The following is a 20,864-nucleotide window of genomic DNA, read 5'->3' as shown; positions in this document are numbered from 1 at the left end:
CATTTTTCTGCCGTGACTCCTCTCGGGGCTCGGAGGTACACCGTGACCAGGGGGTCGGGGAGGAGCACGTAACACTCAAGATACATTTCTCCATTCTCATCTGGACTTCTTTCCACAAAATCTTGGCGATGTCAGTGATGAACATGGAGAAAGGTTTCACCAGGAAATTGCCATCATGGAGACTCGATATCAAGGCCGATTCAATCCAAACATGATGGGCGACTACTGTTGGACTTTACAGCGTGAAAGTGATTGCTCCTCAGTACGCAAAAGTACTTTTACACTTTCAGAAGTTCAGAAGCACTTTTAATGTGATGTAAATAAAAACATAAAGTTCATATTATTTTTTGTGATATTTTATAAAGTTCATATTATTTTTGAAGCTTTACATTTTTTGATGTAAATAAAAACTTAAAGTTCATATTATTTTTTATGATATTTTATAAAGTTCATATTATTTTTGGATATTTACATTTTTTTATGTGATGTAAATAAAAACTTAAAGTTCATATTATTTTTTGTGATATTTTATAAAGTTCAAATTATTATTGGAGCTTTAAAAAATTTTTATGCGATGTAAATAAAAACTTAAAATTCATATTATTTTTTGTGATATTTTATATAGTTCATATTATTTTTGGAGATTTACATTTTCTTACGTGATGTAAATAAAAACTTTGAGTTCATATTATTTTTTGTCACAATAAATAGACTTATTGAGACTTAATCAAGAAATTCTCATGCTCTGAAGATTTTTTCCACACTTATGTTCTACGTCAAGGTTACGTGATAGCGAAATTTTAAGGTCAGATTCGGTTTTGTGGGCACCAAATTAGTTAGAAACAGTTGAAAATAAGTCAGAACCAAATTGGCTGTTGACCATCACCTGTTGTATTGTTTGTTTGTTTTTCAATCATAGAAATCTAAACTTTCTTTCCATTGTGAGGAACACAGGTGTCTGACCCTTATTTGGCCTATCCATCTCCACTGGGCCATATAACTTCGGATTCCTTAAACCACCCTCCCATCGTGCTGATTTCAACAATGAGCAGTCAGGCCTCTCTATCTCTTCGCCCTTCTGTCCACCTCCTCTCTCGACATCTGCCATGTGATATCCACCTTGTGAACATCAGAACACTGCAAAGTTTGGTATGTACATTGTCATTGTCTCTCTCCTTGGTTTTCATGTAGAATATGAATTTGTTTCTCATATACAAAGAGAGGCAGTGGACTATTGTCACGATGAATACTCCAGAATCACTGCTCACAATCACCCATTACCTCCACCACCAAAGGTGGATGGAGGTTATGTTTTCGTCGTTGTCTGTCTGTCTGTTTATTGCTTTATTACTCTGCCGGAAAAGATTCCGGCAAGTATGTTGGTTGGTTGGTTGGTTTGTCTGTCTGTCCGTTTGTTTGTGCGCAGCACTACGTCTACATTGTTGCACATAGCATCGCCATACTTTACACACATATTTGCCTTGCCCTGGAATAGACTGTGCCCAATTTTTTTAACTCTCTCGGCCTAAGGCCTCCATTATGACATCATAATTCGATAATCCGACAAGTACAAAACTTCATCCAATCAAGATGCAATTTCTTGAGCGACGTGACGGCATAAACTGGTGGAGAAAAAAAATAAATGATGACGTCATCGGTCACGTGGTTTGGCCGCCATCTTGGAAAAACCGAAAAACTTTGCACCTCTATATCTCCGAAAGTGCTGAATAGAAAAAAATTGAGACATGGCTCATTGTAAAGAACTCTCCATGGGGAATAAAATATGTTGATGATCATGTTATGACGTCATAATTCGACAAGTACAAAACTTCATCCGATCAAGATGAAATTTCTTGAGCATAATCTAGGAATAAATTGGTTTAGAAAACAAATAATGATGATCTCATCGGTTACGTGGTTCGGCCGCCATCTTGGAAAAACCGAAAAACTTGATCCAAAATGGCCGATAAAAAAGTACATTCCGGCAAGTCGTCGGTCTCTGACCGATTTCTAGTTTGTCTGTTTGCTCGTCCGTTTGTGAACAAAATATCTCAAAAGGTTGTGGACGGATTCGGATGAAATTTGGCAGGGATGTAGCATTTGTGAAAAGGACGAAATGATTAGATTTTGGTGAAGATCCAGATTCGGATCCGGCTAGTACAATTTTTTAAGTGATTCTTCACCATTGGGAGATCGGGTCAAAAACTATCATAGCAGGATATCTCAAAAAGTTGTGGACAGATTTGGACGAAACTTGTTGGACAGGTTGTGTGTGTGACGAGGAAGAAGCGATTAAATTTTGGTGAAGATCCGGATCCTGGTCCAGCTCGTGGAATTTTTTAAAGACGCAACAATATGTTAAAGGGTAAGGGCGGAAGGTCTGCAAAACCACAGGTGGGGCGGATGGACAGATGGACAGACGAAGAGCAAACCTACAGGGTGTTCCAAAAATACCTTGGACAACTTTGGTTCTCAATATATTTAGTACCACAAATGATACAACGATATCTTTTGTTTTATATGATACAGAAACTCGTAAAGTTTTCTTTATTTTCCGGTCTGGTGGTTCACAGATGAAAGCTCAGTGCATCAAATGGTTTATTGAGACGACATCTGACACGCAAGTAGAGCGTAATTTCAGTACAAGGTATGGAAGGAATCCACCATCACGGATTAGTATCAGAGAATGGTACAAGAAGTTTAAGGAGACGGGAAGTTGTCAGAAACAGAAAAGTACCGGTCAACCAAGCACACGTGCAGCAGACTTTTCATTTCAATAAAGTCCCAGAAAATCAATCCGACGCGCATACAGAGAACTGGGACTACCAACCACCACTGCACACAGGATTTGCATCCATAGAACGGGGACTACCAACCACCACTGCACACAGTTTTTGCATCCAGAGAACTGAGACTACCAACCACCACAGTACACACAATTTAGATCCAGAGAACTAGGCCTATAAACCACCACTGCATACAGAATTCACATACAGACCACTGGGACTACCAACCACCACTGTACACAGGATTTGCATCTCGAGAACTGGGATGACCAACCACTACTGTACACAGGATTTGCATCCAGGGAACTGGGACTACCAACCACCACTGTACACAGGATTTGCATCTCGAGAACTGGGATGACCAACCACCACTGTGCACAGGATTTACATTCAGAGAACTGGGACTACAAACCAACACTGTACACAGGATTTGCATCCAGAGAACTGGGGCTACCAACCACCACTGTACACAGGATCTACATCCAGAGAGCTAGGACTACAAACCAACACTGTACACAGGATTTGCATCCAGAGAACTGGGGCTACCATCCACCACTGTACACAGGATCTACATCCAGAGAACTGGGACTACCAACCACCAATGTACACAGGATTTGCATACAGAAAACTGGGACGACAAACCACCACTGTACACAGGATTTGCATCCAGAGAACTGGGACTACCAACCACCAATGTACACAGGATTTGCATGCAGAAAACTGGGACTACAAACCACCACTGTACACAGGATTTGCATGCAGAGAACTGGGATGACGAATCACCACTGCACATAGGATTTTATATAAAAGACTGAAGCTTTTTGCTGATAAGGTGCAGATTTTGCAGGAACTCAAACCAAATGGTGTTTCCCTTGGAAATGCTCAGTCCCATAGAGGATGACTAAGATTACCTGAAAAAGGTCATGTTCACAGACGAAGCTTGCTTTCATGTATCGGGGAAGGTCAACCGGCACAATGGGAGGATCTGGGGCTCTGAAAACCCAACGTGGTCTTTGAATACATATGCGACAGTCGAAAGGTCAATGTGTGGTGTTGCCTTCCCTATGACCGCTTTGTTGGTGCGTTTTTCTGTGCGGAGGATACAGTGACCTTCACAATTTACATGAACATTCTTGGATGGATTTGCCTTCCCACACATTGAAGACCTGCAATCTGATATAATTTTTGAACAGGACGGTGCTCCCCCTCATTGGGCCATAGCTGTTTGAGCTTTCCTGAATGAAAAATTTCCAGGTCGCTGGATTGGCCGAGACGGACAAACCGCCTGACCCCCACGACCCCTTCATCGACATAACACCCTTTATTTTTTTCTGTGGGGGTTTGTCAAATATGTTGTCTACAACACCAAGGTGGCAAACCTACAGGATCTTCATTCTCGGATCACAGCTGCATGCGCACTGGTGACGCAAAATGCCGAGCCGAACATGGAAAGAACTCGTGTACGGCCTTGATTTCTGCATCAGTTTCTGCATCATATAAACTGCATCACATCACTTTCTGCATCATATAAACCAAATTATATCGTTGTATCATTTGAAAGTTGTCCGGGTCTTTTTGGAACAGTGCAACTGGAAGGGGACTAATAAGCCAAATGCAATTTTATACTCGAGCGAAGTTGAAGGAGCGCCATCGCAAATCCCCACACTTCCCACTTAAAGCAAAGTTAAAAGATGGCAAAGAGTTCACCACCCTTCCCACTCAACCGTCAAATCAACGTCAAATCCACAATATTGTGACATATTTCATGCAACCCCCAATGTTGTTGTTTTGTGTGCAGTCTGTGGCTGCTGTACGCATCATATCTGGAATTGTGGTTGTGCCGCTGATTCAGTGCCCCTGTTACCAGTAAGCTAGAACTCATTTTACTGGCCTCAGGAGGTCATGCTGAGTCAACCCACCTGGTGTTATTTCAACGACACGTTAGGGGCTCAAACTCAAGACCTTAATATCTCAGGCCAGCCGCATTCACATTTAAGCCAACACCAGACTTTATCCCCCAATGTCAATTGCATGTACAAAGTTTCATTACCTCCACCACCAGAGGTGGATGGAGGTTATTTTCACCCCTGTCTGTCTGTCTGTCTGTCTGTGAACAAGATATCTAAAAAAAATTGTGGACGGATTCAGACGATCGAAATAGTAGGATTTTAAAAATCATTCTTCACCATTGGGAGATGGGACCAAAAGCGATATATAGCAGGATATCTCAAAACGTTATGGACGGATTTGGACGAAATTTGGTGTACAGATTGGGTGTGTGACAAGGACTAATCGATTCGATTTTGGTGAAGATCTGAATATGGATTCAGATACGAGGATTATTTAATTTTTAAGTGAATCTTCACTATTGGGAGGTAGTTTTTTATTATTAAATTTTTTTTGCTTTATTATTTTGATCTTAAAAAGTTATGGACGAGTTGTAAATAACCTTCACTCTTTCATTCCTCTTTACTCCCGCCTCTGGAACAAACTCCCTCACTCTCTTCAATCCCACTCCTCCCTCCAGGTCTTTAAAACAGCTGTTCACCACCATCTCTCACCACCATCCCCATCCAAAACCTTGATCTCTTCTACCCCCGTTAATTCACCTCATATTCTCTTTTTTGAAATTCCGACTTCTTTCCTGGAAGTCCTAGCAGTGTCCTTGTGTTTTTTACCTCCATCCTCCTCCCCTTTCCCTCTCCCTTCCCTCCCCCTTCTCATGCCGCCTCCCCCCAAGCCCTCCCCCTCCCACCGATCTCCCGATGTCCCTGGTCTCAAATGTTGTACTTGTGTGCTTCCCTCTCTCTCCCCATCTTGTCTCCCGCTCCCTTTATTATATGTTTTATGTGTCGTTTTTTTTGTTTGTGATTAATGTTAGCTCTTATACGAGCCTCGATATTGTATACAAAAAAAACAAACAAAAAAACTTGGTGGACGAGTTGCTTTGGTGACAATAACAAGCCAATTCGATTTTGGTTCAGGCCCGAATCCAGGTCCGGCCTGTCAATGGGACACTAAACATAAACTGCCTGGTGGAGGTATGCGCTCAGCCGAGTTCTAGTTTCAAAATATGCCCGTAATTGCATTTTTTGGTATTTGACTTTTCACCTTTTGACCACGCCCCAGGCGGCGGGGCCAAAAATGATGCTGCTCTTGTACCTTCTTGCCATGTGGTGATCATAACTATCAAATTTGGTGAATTTCTGCACAACCCTTTCAGAGGAGATATTCGATTGGACAGACAGACAGACGGAGCCGATTACAATATCCCCCGTGTTTTTTTTTTGTTTGGTTTTTTTTTAAGCGTGGGGAAAACAATTATTTAAGGCTGGAGGAAGAGTTTACACATATTAGACACATATGAACCAGACATGCCACACTCCGCATAAGGACTGCGCAATCGTTGTGACGTAGCACACTTGCAATAAACTTCATTATTTTGGGAACCAATTGTGGATTTTACTTTGGATTGATTATTTTTGTTTGTGTTCAAGATTGTGCGTAGCTTTTATTTAATGGTAAAAACAATGTTGGAAAGTAAGGCCTCCCATTCGTTTTCTACAAAGCAGACAGGGATATTCGAAGGAGACAAAGCGCATTCCGCATGTTAGTTCTTGCCGCTACTGGGTGACAAGTTTCATGACCCTCACTTTAGATGTCTCTGCTGCGTTCGTCAAGATGGCGGAAGGCAGCGCGACATTGTCGGTGCTTTGAAGTGCTGGAGACGAGTGTTGCGATGACTGACTGGACATGAGAATCGGGTGCACCATTTCGAGTAAGCGAGGGTCAATTGAGCACAATCGCAAAGGATCCACCGGACTTGGCTCTGTCAGATTTTCGTCTTTTCCGCAAACTCAAGAAACAAGGTTTTGCTTCCGACGATGATGCCAAGGCTGATATTTAGCAGTGGTTAATTCAGAAGGATGCACAATTCTATAGTGACGCCATCATGAAACTATTTGAACGTTGGCAGAAATCTCTGGACAGCAGAGGTGATTATGTTGAGAAATTATAAATATGCACAATGGTGGAATAAAGATTGATGTATCTGGCTTTGGTTCATTCGAATAACTTCACCTGTTTTGGAGAAAAAGAATATGAGGCATGGGCATTACTTTTTAGCATGCCCTCGTACACCCATAGTTTGTTTGCTATTACATTGCAAAGTGGTAATTTCCAAGGCCTATGTCATATGCTGTATCACAACCACATGTGTTGGGATGTGCGTGATATCGGCAAAGCAAAGTTATACCTTTCATTCTGCCATTCAAGAGTCTGAACGAAAGGCTATGGTCTAAAAAAGACGTTTTTTGCAACAAACCGAATCTTGGTGAATCTCATTTGTATAAAAAAATTGTTTTCTTATACAACAATATTGTTTGTTCATTCTAGACTGACAACGGGCCTGGAGATGATGTTGGGCTCATTCTGCATCGAAAAGGGATCGATTGCAGCTTAACTCCCCAGCAATTACATAACAACTGTTCGTCAACAGAAGGAAAGGTACAGGAGGCCTCTGCCATGTGAATACAAGTTTTCAGAGTAATTCAAGAATGTTTTCCAATGGTCTCCTGTGTCCTTGCTCCATGTTCTTCAGCTTTGCCCTGTTCTCTCATAATTATGGCTTAAATATGACATTAAAAAACCATTTAGGTAACATTCACCGTTTTTCAAAATTACTTACTTTTTGTTGACAACATATTTCAAAGAACGCATACAGCGCCCTCAGAAAATATTCACACCACTTGACCTTTTCACATTTTGTTGTGCTACAGTCTGAATTTAAAATGGATCAAATTGAGATTTGTTTGACACTGATCTACACAAAATACCCATAATGTCAAATTTAATTTTGTTTTTAGAAATTTTTACAAATTAAGTAAAAATGAAAATCTGAAATGTCTTGAGTCAATAAGTATTCAACCCCATTGCTATGCCACTCCAAATTGAGCTCAGGTGCATCCAATTTATTTTGATCATGGACATGATTTAGATTTTAGAAAGAAACACACCTTTCTACACAAGGTGCTGCAGATGACAGTGCATGTCATAGCAGAAATTCTACCAGAAAGTTCAAGGAACTCCGAGATAGAATTGTGAGGGTGCATTGATCTGGGGAAGGGTATTTCTTTTTTCAACAAATCTTCAATTTCAATTGCTTGTAATAATGTAATATCACAATATTGTTACGTTTATGGGGTAGGTAAAAGAATACCGTTGGAGAAGGTAGCATTGAATAGGAAATAACATGGACCGTGTGACGTGTCGGAGCATTTTGATGTACATAGGTAGGGAAAATGTATCTTAAGGTTATTTTAATGTTCATCATACGAGGGGTGATGACGTGTTAATTAAGAATAGGGTTTAAGGTTAGTTTTCCCCTGTGCGTGCCTTCCCTCTGTGGCCAACACTTAAATTATAACAGGGTCCGGCGATGTGATCCCTGCCCAGCTCAGCCCGCCCTTATGGACATATATGGCAAAATACCCACCCAGGGGAGGCGGAGCGATCAGTGGGCGGAGAAGAAGGCCGGCAGGTCATGCTAACTATCATGACAACACAGCAACTTACTTTCTTATCCTCAGTTAAAACAAGCCTTCTCTATAGTGACAGTGGTGAGTTGTTTTGAATTACGTGGATGTGAGGTAATTTTAACGTGGTGGTTACGTGGTGCTGAGGTATTTTTTATTATATACCGTATACGCTTTTGCATTTGTGCAGTGTCTGTCACGTCACTGAACGACACCTCAAACTTTTATGAAACCATATCAAACTTATGGGTAATGCTCTAAGGAGTTTATTAGCCCCCATTGGACTTAGTCTGCAACGGGGGCTTATGGAATGGGTCTCATCTGTCTGTCTGTCCGTGCGTCCGCAGCCATATCTTGGAGTTGTATGGACCGATTTTGTTCATACTTGGTAGAAAAACAATACATGATAGTATACATATGTGCATCATTTTGTTTCGCGGTGCGATCAAATATGGCCGACCTGCGGCCATTTTACTTGTAAAAATACCCAATGTTGAACACGTCCTCAACCATTTCTCGGACTTGCATTTACCGATATTGTTCAAACTTGGCACACAGATAAGGAATGATGGCTTACATATGCACCTCGTTTTATTTCGAAATCAGATCCAAGATGGCAAACTGGCGACCATTTTGTTACTTGAACGTGTCCCCACCAATTTATCAGACATGCATGGTCCGATTTTGTTCAAATTTGGCACAAGCACAATACATGATGACATGCACGTGCACCTCTCTTTATTTTGTGGTGTGATCAAAGATGGCCAACTGGTGGCCTTTAAATCCGTAGAGCAAAATTACTGAAACCACGGGGGCTTTGACATTTTATCTTTCTCTCCTTGTTTTTTTTTGTTGTTGTTGTTGTTTTTAATTCAACTTAAATCTTCAACTCAAATTGCTTATAAAAATGGGTAGATCCAACTCCAAGATCCTCTCCAATGATGTTCTAATCATTGCACCTGAGCTGGTACACCTGATTCAAATTTTAGGTATTTGAAGTAGTGATAAATGTAGGGGTGTACTTACTTTTTCCACATGTGAAATTTGCATTTATGTTTATTTAAATTATACAATGGACTACAAAATGTAAATGTTTCATGATATTTGTTATATTATATCACCTTTATCTATCAATATTGTTGAAATGAAGATCAAATAGCTGTATGTTGAAATATGTCGAAAAAGTCTAAACTTTACATGGGGTGTACTTACTTTTTCACGTGATTATATATATATTGTTGCGGATTTGAGAATCCGTGCACTGTGTGTAATTCCTGTTTGTAAATATCACCCTGTGTAAATGTAATCATCCTTGTAAATACCTCCGTTAATTGTAAAGGTCAAAGGTCGTCCCCTTAGTTAGTCCATCGCATGCACGTAGAAAATCATTTACCTTTCTAAATAGTTATTTCCTTATTATGTGTTCTAGTTTAAGGCTCTGTTGCCCATTAATTGACCCTGCATTGCACCGAATCGAATAAGATAGACCCCCTTGTTCAAATTCCCCCAAAACCTCCATTTCCAACTGCGTCATTGCCAATCGCATTGCCAACTACATTTGCCGCCATTACGGCGAGGTCATCTCGGAGAAGAAGGTGGGAGGAGTCAGCCAAGCGCCAGGAACAAGGCGTGGCTTTGCCAACGCCTCATCAAGGGAGCGGGATCGGTGAGCCCTCGCGACCAATCCAGGCCAAGGCGAGCTCACCGATGGGCGTTTCTAAAAGGCCTGCGGCTTGATCGCCACGCGCCTTATAAAAGGAAGTTGGGAGGGACTGCTTAAGGAGATGAGTGAGGAGTCCACCGCAGCTGAATCCACCACAGCTGAGTTGAGTTGAGAAGGAGTTGAGCTTTAACAGCAGTTCGACCCGCGGCCGCGAAGCAACGCCGCCGTACGAACGAGAGTGAGGAGGGTCGGCGGCTGCTCACCTCGAGCCTTGCCGTTGACACGAGCCGGACCCACACCCTTCCAGCCCTGTGGTCCCACCTCCTCATCCGTCCAGCCATCCACCTCCTGCCATTCCTGTCATCATCCCCGTGTAAGTCTGACTGTCGTCTGTTTGTCCGTGTTGTCCCTGGGAATAAGTAAGACTGTATAGATAAGTAGAATTGCATTGTGTCCTCTTCTGTAAATTATTTTCGTTTCTTTCCTCCTCCTTGGTTTCTTTGGTTTTGTACAATAGTTAGTAATAAATTCCTGTTCTTCCTTACTCTGCCTTCTTTTCTTCACATCCGTTCGTTTTAGAGGTTTCCATCATTGAACACCTGTGGCACGATTTGGCCAACGTTTAGGATCGGGTTTAGTTTTGCTAATAGTTCAAGCTGCGGGCTGCTAATCCGCTCGGCAAAATAACATCTTGCCCGTGGTCGCGAGCGAAGTTGCTCACCTGCCTCGTAGAGGGAGCGGGGCGGCTTCAGGATCGGAGACGGCCAGTGAAAATAAAAGGGGGATTAACCCCCCTCCCCCCCCCCCCCGCTAAGGGGAGTGCCATGCTCCATTTCCGTAACAATATATATATATATATATATATATATATATATATATATATATATATATATCGACTCGTGCTTCGACTCCAATATATATACGAGGTGTGTTCAAAAAGTATGCGACCTTAATTTGTCGTGCGTAAACAAATGAAGCTAGGGAGGCGTTGATTGGTGCACGTATGTAGGCGATCCTAATGCACACGCGTGAATTTTTTCCCACCTGCAGAAGCTGTCATTCGACGGCAGACCGCCGATGAGTGAGGAAGTGTAAGTGAGCGCCGTTGGATTTTTGTTTTTGACAAAATGACAGAAAAACTTGAACAACGCTACTGCATCAAATTTTGTGTAAAGCTTGGCGATTCCCAAGTGGAAACGATCCGCAAGATTCAACAGGCCTTCGGGGACGAAGCAATGAGCACCACACAGATAGAGGAGTGGTACAACCGCTTCAAAGATGGCCGCACATCAGTGGAGAGTGAAGCACGTTCGGGGAGGCCCTCAACATCCCGAAATGAGATCGTCATTGACCAATTGAGGACCCTGGTGATGCAGGATTGTCGAATCATGATCAGAGAACTTGCAGACGAGGTGGGCGTCAGCATTGGATCCGTTCATTCCATTATGAAGGAGGATTTGGGCTTCAGGAGAATCTCAGCGAAGTTCGTACCAAAGCTGCTAACGATTGAGCAGAAGCAACTCCGTTTGGAGATCGCACAGGACATGCTGGAGACTGTGAACAGCGATCCCAGCTTCCTCAACACAGTGATCACTGGCGATGAGTCCTGGGTTTATGGGTACGACCCAGAAACCAAGTTGCAGTCATCACAATGGAAGCATCCAACATCCCCGAGGCCAAAAAAAGCAAGGCAGGTCCGCAGCAATGTCAAAGTTATGCTGACCGTCTTCTTCGACTCCAGTGGCGTGGTTCATCACGAGTACGCACCACACGGCACAACCATCACCAAGGAGTATTACCAAGAGGTTCTGCGTCGCCTTCGTGACGCTGTGCGACGCAAACGGCCAGACCTGTGGGCAGCGGGCAATTGGCAGCTCCATCATGATAACGCACCCGCCCATTCTTCACATTTGATACAGAGTTTCTTGGCCAAACACAACACACCTGTGCTTCGTCAGGCTCCATACTCTCCCGACAAGGCTCCGTGTGACTTCTGGCTTTTCTCCAAGCTGAAAATGCCCCTGAAAGGGACCAGATTTCAGTCCAGAGAAGACATCATGCGGAATGCGACGGACCAGCTGCGCGCCATCCCAAAAGAGGCGTTCCAGCGCTGCTTCCGACTGGCAGAACCGTTGGGAGAAGTGTGTGGCAGCCCAAGGGGACTACTTTGAAGGAGATTAGTGTAAGTTTGTTGTATCTGGATACGAGTATTTTTTATGAACAAAGGTCGGATACTTTTTGAACACACCTCATATATATATATATATATATATATATATATATATATATATAGCAAACGTGAAAAAGGGTATCCGGACAACTTCGCACGTACCTTTAACCCACGCTGCCATGAAAGCGGGGACCGAACCTCGCACAAGCCACATGCGTATCACGTGACTCGTGCTGTTACTTTTATGAAACCCGATTCGAGCGGTTCTATTCGTACCATGTGAGGCCAATGGATGGAAGGGACAGGAACGGTCAAATCGGAGGAAGAACACGATTTATTATTATTTACAATGATCAGGATGAAGGAAAGGGGACACAGAGCAGAAGCTTAATCGATCCTAACTAATTCCCAGACACAGGGCCCACTCATGCACATGGGGAGATGGAGGAAGAATGTTCGCGCGCCAAACGCGCTTTGCCGTCGGTCGCTCCGGAACAGCTCGCCCGGCGTGGCTCTCTGGCGGTCACGGCACGTATGCAGGCAGGAGGCGTCTGTGGCCCGGCACGGGTCGTCCTCTCGAGCGCCGATTAATACAGCGCAGGGCACGGGGCACGGGAAAGTTCATGTACAATCTCGATCACCGCAATTCAATGCACTCGTTCTGCGGCACGTTCTCATACGTGCTCAAGCTCAACTCTACTCCACTCTCACAGGGAACTGTAACTCAGCACGTGAACTCACGATACTCTCCGGCTCTGACTGGCGTGCACACGGCTCTCACTCATCTCTTCCCTGAACTCGTCTCTCGTCTGAGGTGGGGGACTCGGAGCAGGGTTTTATGGCTCCGCCCCAGAGTTTCATTTGAATGTTCCAAACCCCTCCTCTGGCCATCGTGGTTAGCCACTCCCCTCGAGCCCTGATTGGCGGCTCGTTCTTACCGGCCACTCCCTCCTGCAGCGCCTCCCTTCGGCGTCGCCAGACTTGTTCAGGCCTGCCACGTGGCATTTCAGCGCCAAAAGAACACCTAAGGCTTCAAAAAAGTGGGTCGGGAGGGAGGGTTTTTTTGTTGGTTTTTTTTCAGAGTGAAATTTTAATGGATTATTCAACGCACAATATGTTTATTTCTTAAATATACTTGATCGGACATACATGATGAATCATGTTATGATTTCGAAACGAGTAAACCTTCGTATGTACGCACTGATACGATTAAAATAAAGAAAATAAAGAAACCTATGTCACATTGAGTTCTGTTTACTTTTAATATTTGCTGATGCATATAAGAATGGTAGACCAAAACTTCGGCTTTTAAGAATAATGTCCGGTTGCCATACATGTATCTATCAGCAGCTATTGCCATCGCATTCATACATATTTGACTAGAATTCCTCGCCACGAAATATCACTTCATGGTACCGGTACATGCATATTAAGCAGTTTGGCAGACATGGAAGAGGACATTAACCACATCAAAAGGATGTCTGGTTCGCATTTATACATCTATCTATCAGCAGCTACTGCTATTATAGCACTCATAGATGTTTGACTAGAGTTCCACACCAAGAAATATTACTTTACAGTACATGCATATTGTACACCAATCACATCATTTTTTAGTTGGTCTTTCTTGTTTCTCGGTGGATCAAGTATAAGTGGTCGATGATTGGCATTCCTCGCTGCTGCCATCATGACATCGAAAGCATTATGTTCATTGGTCTTCTGTTGGTTTGGCTGATCCAGGACAGTAATAACGAACTCAATGAAATTTCCAAGGGTATTGATGACATCTGCCAATGTTGAATCTCTAGCTGCAACATGGGTCATAGTCTTTTTATCTCCCACTGAGATGTTCACCACTCCATTGGTGTCCTCAATTGGTACACCTGAAAAAGAAAAATCACTATAAAATATACTTGTATATTGTCTACTATACTGTTTACCTATCAGCGAAGCCACAAACATCAAGGTTCAAACAACAAAAATGTGGGGAAAAATTGTACATTGAAATAACGAGCACCCCCCCCCCCCCCCCCCACACACACACACACACACACACACACACTTCCTTTCACAACTAATTATTGCAAGTATTCATCAGTCTCAGATCAAATTCAGTGTTTTGTACTGAAATTCTGTTTTTTCCAAGTCTGGATTTGGTTTGGAATTTTGAACCACCCGGGAATGAAAACTCGAAATACAGATCTGGGATCCCAGTACAGATATATCGACAGATTTTAGTTTAGAAAAGAACTGGAGTCCAACACTTCCCACCATTCTTTATGAATAAAATAAGGAAGCGCACACCCCATTTATCAGAAGCAAAACCTTGTGGTCCACGTAAATGGCGAGTGATGGGGAAAACCCGCACACACTAAATATTCTTCAACAACAACAACAACAACGTACATTAAAACGGTTATATTTCTTACCATCAAGCATTCCCGACACGAGCTCATAACACAATTCGTCGAGAGTGATATTTTCTGGCACTTTGACACCAACCCAGGCCTTCAGAACACTGGACGTTCGCCGAATTTGGCAAACAACGAACGGCATTTTCTGTCAAACTGTCGTGCACTACGCAGGCAGTACGTGATATGTAACTTGGCTCAGACAGTACGCGAGCACATACAAAATTCGAACCTGTTCCACTAAGCGGGAACGCATTTTACTGACTTCGCGAGCAAGAAAAGAAGAAGAAGATTTTTTAGGGGCGGACGACTTTTATGGGGCGGGCAGCGATGATAAACAGGATTTTTTTTTTAACCAGCCTAAGCTCACTGGCCTACTCAACGCAAAACTAAACACAGGAAAGGACTACGCTTACATTCACGAAGAAATAACTGAACTATCGCGAGGCTTCATGTTGTGGTGCAAAGGTTTGTTGAATTAACCTACGAGGGGGAATTAACCTTTATTCCAAAACCACAACAATATATATATATATATATATATATAACTGTGAGAAATAGTAGAAACTCCACAGTACGAGCAGAACACTGGGCGTTCCGAGGCGTCTCATTTGCATTAAATAAATAATCGGGAGATTAAATCAGACGCGGACGTAGCTTCAGGACATCGATCTTTAATTTTCGACAAGCTTTCGACCAACAAAGGTCTTCTTCTTAGTCGTCCCCAAGTTCTGCTGAACTAGATTTCGATCCATCGAAATCTAGTCAGCAGCCCAATGAGGGCACGGACAAGGCACGAGGACAAAATGCAGAGCCAAGAAACTGGCACCACTCACCACTCCATCACAATCCTTGCTGAAAACCCCGCCAATGAAAGCCACCCCCAGAAGCATTCCGGCCACTGCAGGAGCGGCCTAAAAGTTATGAACCCGAACATCACTAAAACCGCCACATCCACGAACAGGGGCACACCATCCATGCCTGCATGGGAGTGAGGGTGCACCTCGCCGGCACTGAGACCATCAGAGGGTCGGTCACTGCAAAGTTCATCAGACCGCAGAAGCTTTTGCCTCCTGCTCTCTGAGTCGTTCATGTGCCTTTTTGCAAATTCCAGGTGTGCTGTCATGTGCCTTTTCTCAGGAGTGGTTTATGTCTGGCCACTCTCCCATAAAAATCTAGATTTGTGAAGTGCTTCCGAGACAATTGTCCTTCTGGCAGGTTCTCCCATCTCAGCCAAGGAACTCTGCAGTTCGGCCAGAGTGGTCATTGGGTTCTTGGTCACCTCCCTCACCAAGGTCCTTTTTGCCCGGTTGCTCAGTTTGATCGGACGGCCAGCTTTAGGAAGAGTCTGTGTCGTTCCATATTCTTTCCATATTCTTTCCATTTGCTAATGATGGAGCTCACTGTGCCCTTAGGAACTTTCAACACTATAAATAATTTTACACCTTTCCCTAGATATATGCTTCCTCACAATTCTATCTCAGAGTTCTGCGGACAGTTCCTTGGACTTCACTGTAAAGATTCTGCTCTGACATGCACTGTCAGCTGTTGGACTTTACATGGAAAGGTGTGTTTCTTTCTAAGTCATGTCCAATCAATTGAATGACGCAAGACATTTCAGATTTTCATTTTTTATTATTTTGTAAAAATCTCCAAAAAAAGAAATATTCCATTCTGACATTTTGGGGTATGATGTGCAGATCAGTAACAGAAAATCTAAATTTATTCCATTTTAAATTCAGGCTGTAACACAACAAAATGTAAACAGTACAGATACATTCAAAGTACACCGCCCCCCATGCCAAATAAATAAATAACATCCACTGCGCAGCAATAACATCCAATGCCTGGTGTTGGCTTCGCGGTTAGGGTGCTGGCTTGGGATCCTAGGATCCTGGGTTCGAATCCTGGTCGATCGCTGAATTAATGCCAGGGGGGTTGACTCAGCCTGTCATCCTTCCGAGGTCGGCAAATTGAGTACCAGCTTGCTGGGATGAATGATCCCGGTGTTTTCCCCGGTTTAGAATAGGTACACCGTATCGCTGCGCATCGTAAGAGGCGACTAAGGGTTGGCGTCAGGAAGGGCATCCGGCCATAAAAAAAAACATTGTCTCAAACAGGGAACCATGATTGTCATGGGGCCCGCAAGGCTAACCCCCGCTCTCACGGGGAAAATGGCCTTAAAAACGATCATTCATTCATTCATTCATCCATTGCGCAGCAATGCCAGGGTGTCTTTGGCACCCGGCGATACCGCCGTGCAGCACCTAGAAACGGTATTGGAAGAGGTGTACAATAATATTGATTGATTAATTAATGTGGTGGAGGTAATGAAACTTTGTACATGCAATCGACATTGGGGGATAAAGTCTGGTGTTGGCTTAAATGTGAAGGTGGCTGGCCTGAGATCTTAAGGTCTTGCTTGAGTTTAAGTCCCTAACGTGCTGTTGAAATAACACCAGGTGGGTTTGCCCAGCATGACTTCCTGAGGCCAGCAAAATGAGTTCCAGCTTACTGGTAACAGGGGCACTGAATCAGCAGCACAATCGATTAGCTAATAGCATACCTCAACCACCAGTATTTCATCTGAAGCTGTAACTTTTTGAAAATTAATGGTCATTAATCGAAAAAATTAAATAATTAATTGATTACTTCACTAATCAATTCATAATTAATCGATTAATTGTTTAATCAAAAATATCCTTCATAGCCACATCACTTGGTCCCTGTCATGTCCAAATATCAGCTTCCTAACTCAAAAGGTGCCTGAGATATTGCCGAGATGAGCAAGAAAATAAAAAAATGATTAATAATGAAAAGAAATAAATAATAATCATAAAACAATAAAATTTTATTGATCAATTATCTCATAGAATATCTAAACCACCACTGTTGTTTCATTCAAATCTGTAACTTAAAAAAATGAATTAATCAAGTCAATAGAAAAATTTAATAATAAATCGATTAATTAATTAATCAATAAATCAAAAATATCCTTTACAGCCAAATCACTTGGTCATTGTCATGTCCGAATATCAGCTTCCTCACTCAAAAGGTGCCTGAGATAATGCCCATGTAAGATAGAAAATAAATAAGCATATAATTATTGGATAATAATTAAGTAATTAATCAATTAATTTATTATTCAAAAAATAAAAAATAACGTTTTTGCCACAATATTGTGCCTAGCTCAAAGGACTATTGTGCCGAAATTTCAGCTTCCTCGCTCAAAGGATGGCTGAGCCATCGCCAGACAAACAAGAAAACAAGAAATAGGAGTGAAAACTGAGTACTCCCTTTCAGCGCGCGTCATCGCCGGGTCCCCTTCGGTGCCCGGCAATGACGTCATGCAGCTCCTGGAGATGGAATAGGAAAGGAGCGGTGTACAACAAGTCAAGAACTGTGCATGCTTTCTGAAGACACTGTATGTGCAGTATGCAGCTTGTGCTGTGTTAAAAACTACTTCTGTGTCAATCTCCTGTCTTTTGCAATGGTTGCCCAAACGGGGGCTCACAAATTTGTTTGGTGCCATGCCCTCAAAAGGTTACTCCGGCCCTGAATATACTGGATTTTGAAAACGGTCAGTCAAACGGCCCCCTTGGTGGGTAACACATTCCTCTGTTGTGGTACCCATACCCCTCAAAACCTTCACAAGAAAGTATATCGCAATGGCCTGAATTTCACTGAATGTTTTCTTTCAGTTCTTTGAGTGTGTGTGGCCTGTTACTGTAAACTCTGTCTTTAAATGATCCCCACTGGAAATAATCAGGCCTGAGATCAGGAGATGTGGGAGGCCATTCACAATTCACATTTCGGCTGTGCACATCGGGGAGAGGATCACACACCGGGGAATTGACATTTCCAAATCTGGTGATCAGCTTTCGAGGAATGATCCATCTTCCATGATCTGGTTCTCTTGTGGTTCATCAGTATTTTGAATAAATGTGTTCAGAGTTTGAATATGCAGTACAGTACTAAATGGCAAGCTAACCCTGCTGTCTTCCCTGCTGTGTAGGTGATGCTGGAAGGCCTCTTTAATGGCCTCAATGTTCGGTCCGTTAAGCCAACTCTGCTGTCGCTACTGTCAGCACATGAGCACAAAGATGAGCGCAGCCGCTCATCCAGCACGGATGTCATCTTGCCACCAATGCACATTCGTGCCTTTACCCTGAATATCAAATGATATCAAACAATGGACCCATTGTCATCCTGAAGCCCTTTTCAGTCCTTCAAGATTGTTTTATTCTCTGTGTTAACCACTCAGCATGACAAGTTGGACATTGAGAAGAAAAAAGAAAGAGAGGGTGACAATTATGTTCGTGCAAATGCCTTTGGTTCTTCATATATGTGAATCTTTTATGGGTTGGGGGTTGGGGTTGGGGTTGGCGGTGAGAGAACAACAATCCACTTTATTACATTCCCCTTCTTGACAATGAATGACTATGTTGTGAATTCTTGCCTCATGAAAAGCAATGAGGACGTTTCCCTTTCCTTCAGGTGTTAAATCTCTGGACTAGTAATGGTTTAAGGTAGTTTTTGTGATTGGGTGTGGTACACATCTATTGGTAACATTACTTTATGGACTCGTGCAGTGGAGGTGGATTAATGTATATATTTGGAATGGATCCTCAAACCAGCACTTTAACATGCTTGCGATGCATGATTTGGCATGTGCTTTTACATATGCGTTTGTTGGTGCTGCAACATGCATGTTAGTTTGGGTTTTCTTTTGCCACTCCTCCAAACGAATGGTGGAGCTGCGAGGTGTGCTTCGGCCTTCTCTAAATGTGCTTCTTTAGCTAGAGTTCAGCTTCAACCCGGCACTCAGACTCCTCTATGTTGTTCTGAAATTTTCACGACAGCTACCAATTTGTCTGTGGATCCAAACATCACTTTCCTGATAAATAAGATCCATTAGTTTCCTTTTTGATGTAAATCCAGTGCGGTGTCCTTGTTTTATGTTCGAGACTGTGAATGCAGCGTGTTTATCAGCCGCGCAGGCTTTAGTAGAAGTCTAACGGTTTGTAAGTTACTGAGAATAATAAACTGCATCCTGTTTTGTTCACCTTTTCATGCTTCATACGTATTACAATATGTGTTGTGAATTTGGTACTGTAGCTTTGATATAATTATGTTTTGTGCAAGTACAATTCATTAATTAAGGCTTGTCTTATTGGTAGAAATTTAACACTGCCCCAATACTCTTCCCTTTTACATGCCCCCCGCACCCCCACATTCTTCTTTCAAGTCCGATTCCCTTTCCCACCCACCCCCCCTTTTTACACCCCCCTCACCCTCTTCCCACTCCTCCCCCCCCATTCCCACCCCCCCCACCCTCTTCCCGCCCCTCCCCCCCCCCCCCCACCTTCTCACCTTTATTTTCCCTTTCTCCTTTGCCTTCTCCCCCTTTTTCCCAAAGATGCAATGAGTGTTTGACTCCCTTTTTAACAGCAGCTTAAATGCATGTACGAGTATAAAAGACAACAAATGGATGTTGTGTTGATAACTAGGCCTGTACACTAGTAGTGAGTCACAATGACTATGGTTAGTGTTGTTGTGGTTACACTAACATTCTCAGGGATAAATGGAAATGTTTTCATAAGATGTCAGTGGGACTTTAAAAGGCTTTGGCTTGTCTGTGAGCACTTCAAATTTCTTATGCAAGTCAGACATTTTGTTTCCAATGCTGGCAAGTATACATTTTGTGTTTTCTTTTGCTCGCTCTTTATGCTTGTTATTGAGAGTCACTTCAGTTTGAAATGTCATTGACTATATTTTAAGGTTTTTCTTGTGAATGAATAATTGAACCTTTACCTTCTGGTTTCTAATTCCAGGAGCCGTTGGTTTGTAAGTTTGTAAGCAAAATCTGATCCACGATTGTTGAATTCTTTGCAATGAGAATGGTCATGAAAACCAATGTGAGAAAAGCTAGTTAAATGCGTAAATCTCCCTTTTTGTGATTGTGCCTGAATTATTAACCTCATTTGATTCTTGCACAAAATAAATTGCATACCAAGAAGGAAACTAATCATTTTGAACCCCTGTCAATTCTTACACGCTCTTCAGGCTGACGTTCCGTACTGATTATGGTGGTAATAATGATCATTTTATGTGCAGAGTGTTTCAAAAAAGTGACTCCTTGAGCAGCCTGATATTCTGTCGCTTCTAATGCTGTACCTTTCTCTCGTAAAATATACATAATAGTTCGTAAAATAAGTTTTAAAAAAATATCTCGGGAATTTCCCCGGCCTCCCGACTTTTTAATTAAATATGTATGAGATATTTCACTTCCAAGCCGAT

General features: G+C 42.6%; 1 protein-coding gene across 1 annotated transcript in view; it reads left to right on the top strand.

The window, feature by feature from the left end:
* MAN2A2 (mannosidase alpha class 2A member 2) overlaps positions 1 to 20,592 on the top strand; it is a 421,122-nt gene extending 400,530 nt beyond the window's left edge. Inside the window, exons 20-22 of the mRNA XM_068108861.2 lie at positions 955 to 1,149; positions 7,182 to 7,292; positions 18,580 to 20,592. Coding sequence (XP_067964962.2) covers positions 955 to 1,149; positions 7,182 to 7,292; positions 18,580 to 18,747 — 474 coding nt within the window. The 3' untranslated portion in view covers positions 18,748 to 20,592. The remainder of the gene's footprint in view (positions 1 to 954; positions 1,150 to 7,181; positions 7,293 to 18,579) is intronic.
* Positions 20,593 to 20,864: the final 272 nt, after the last annotated feature.

The sequence above is a fragment of the Myxine glutinosa genome, chromosome 2 (genome assembly GCF_964187855.1).
Source record: "Myxine glutinosa chromosome 2, kmMyxGlut1.1, whole genome shotgun sequence".
In the NCBI taxonomy this organism is placed as follows: Eukaryota; Metazoa; Chordata; class Myxini; order Myxiniformes; family Myxinidae; genus Myxine; species Myxine glutinosa.
Note: the sequence above shows the minus strand (reverse complement) of the source record. Positions and strands in the feature narration are given on the sequence as shown.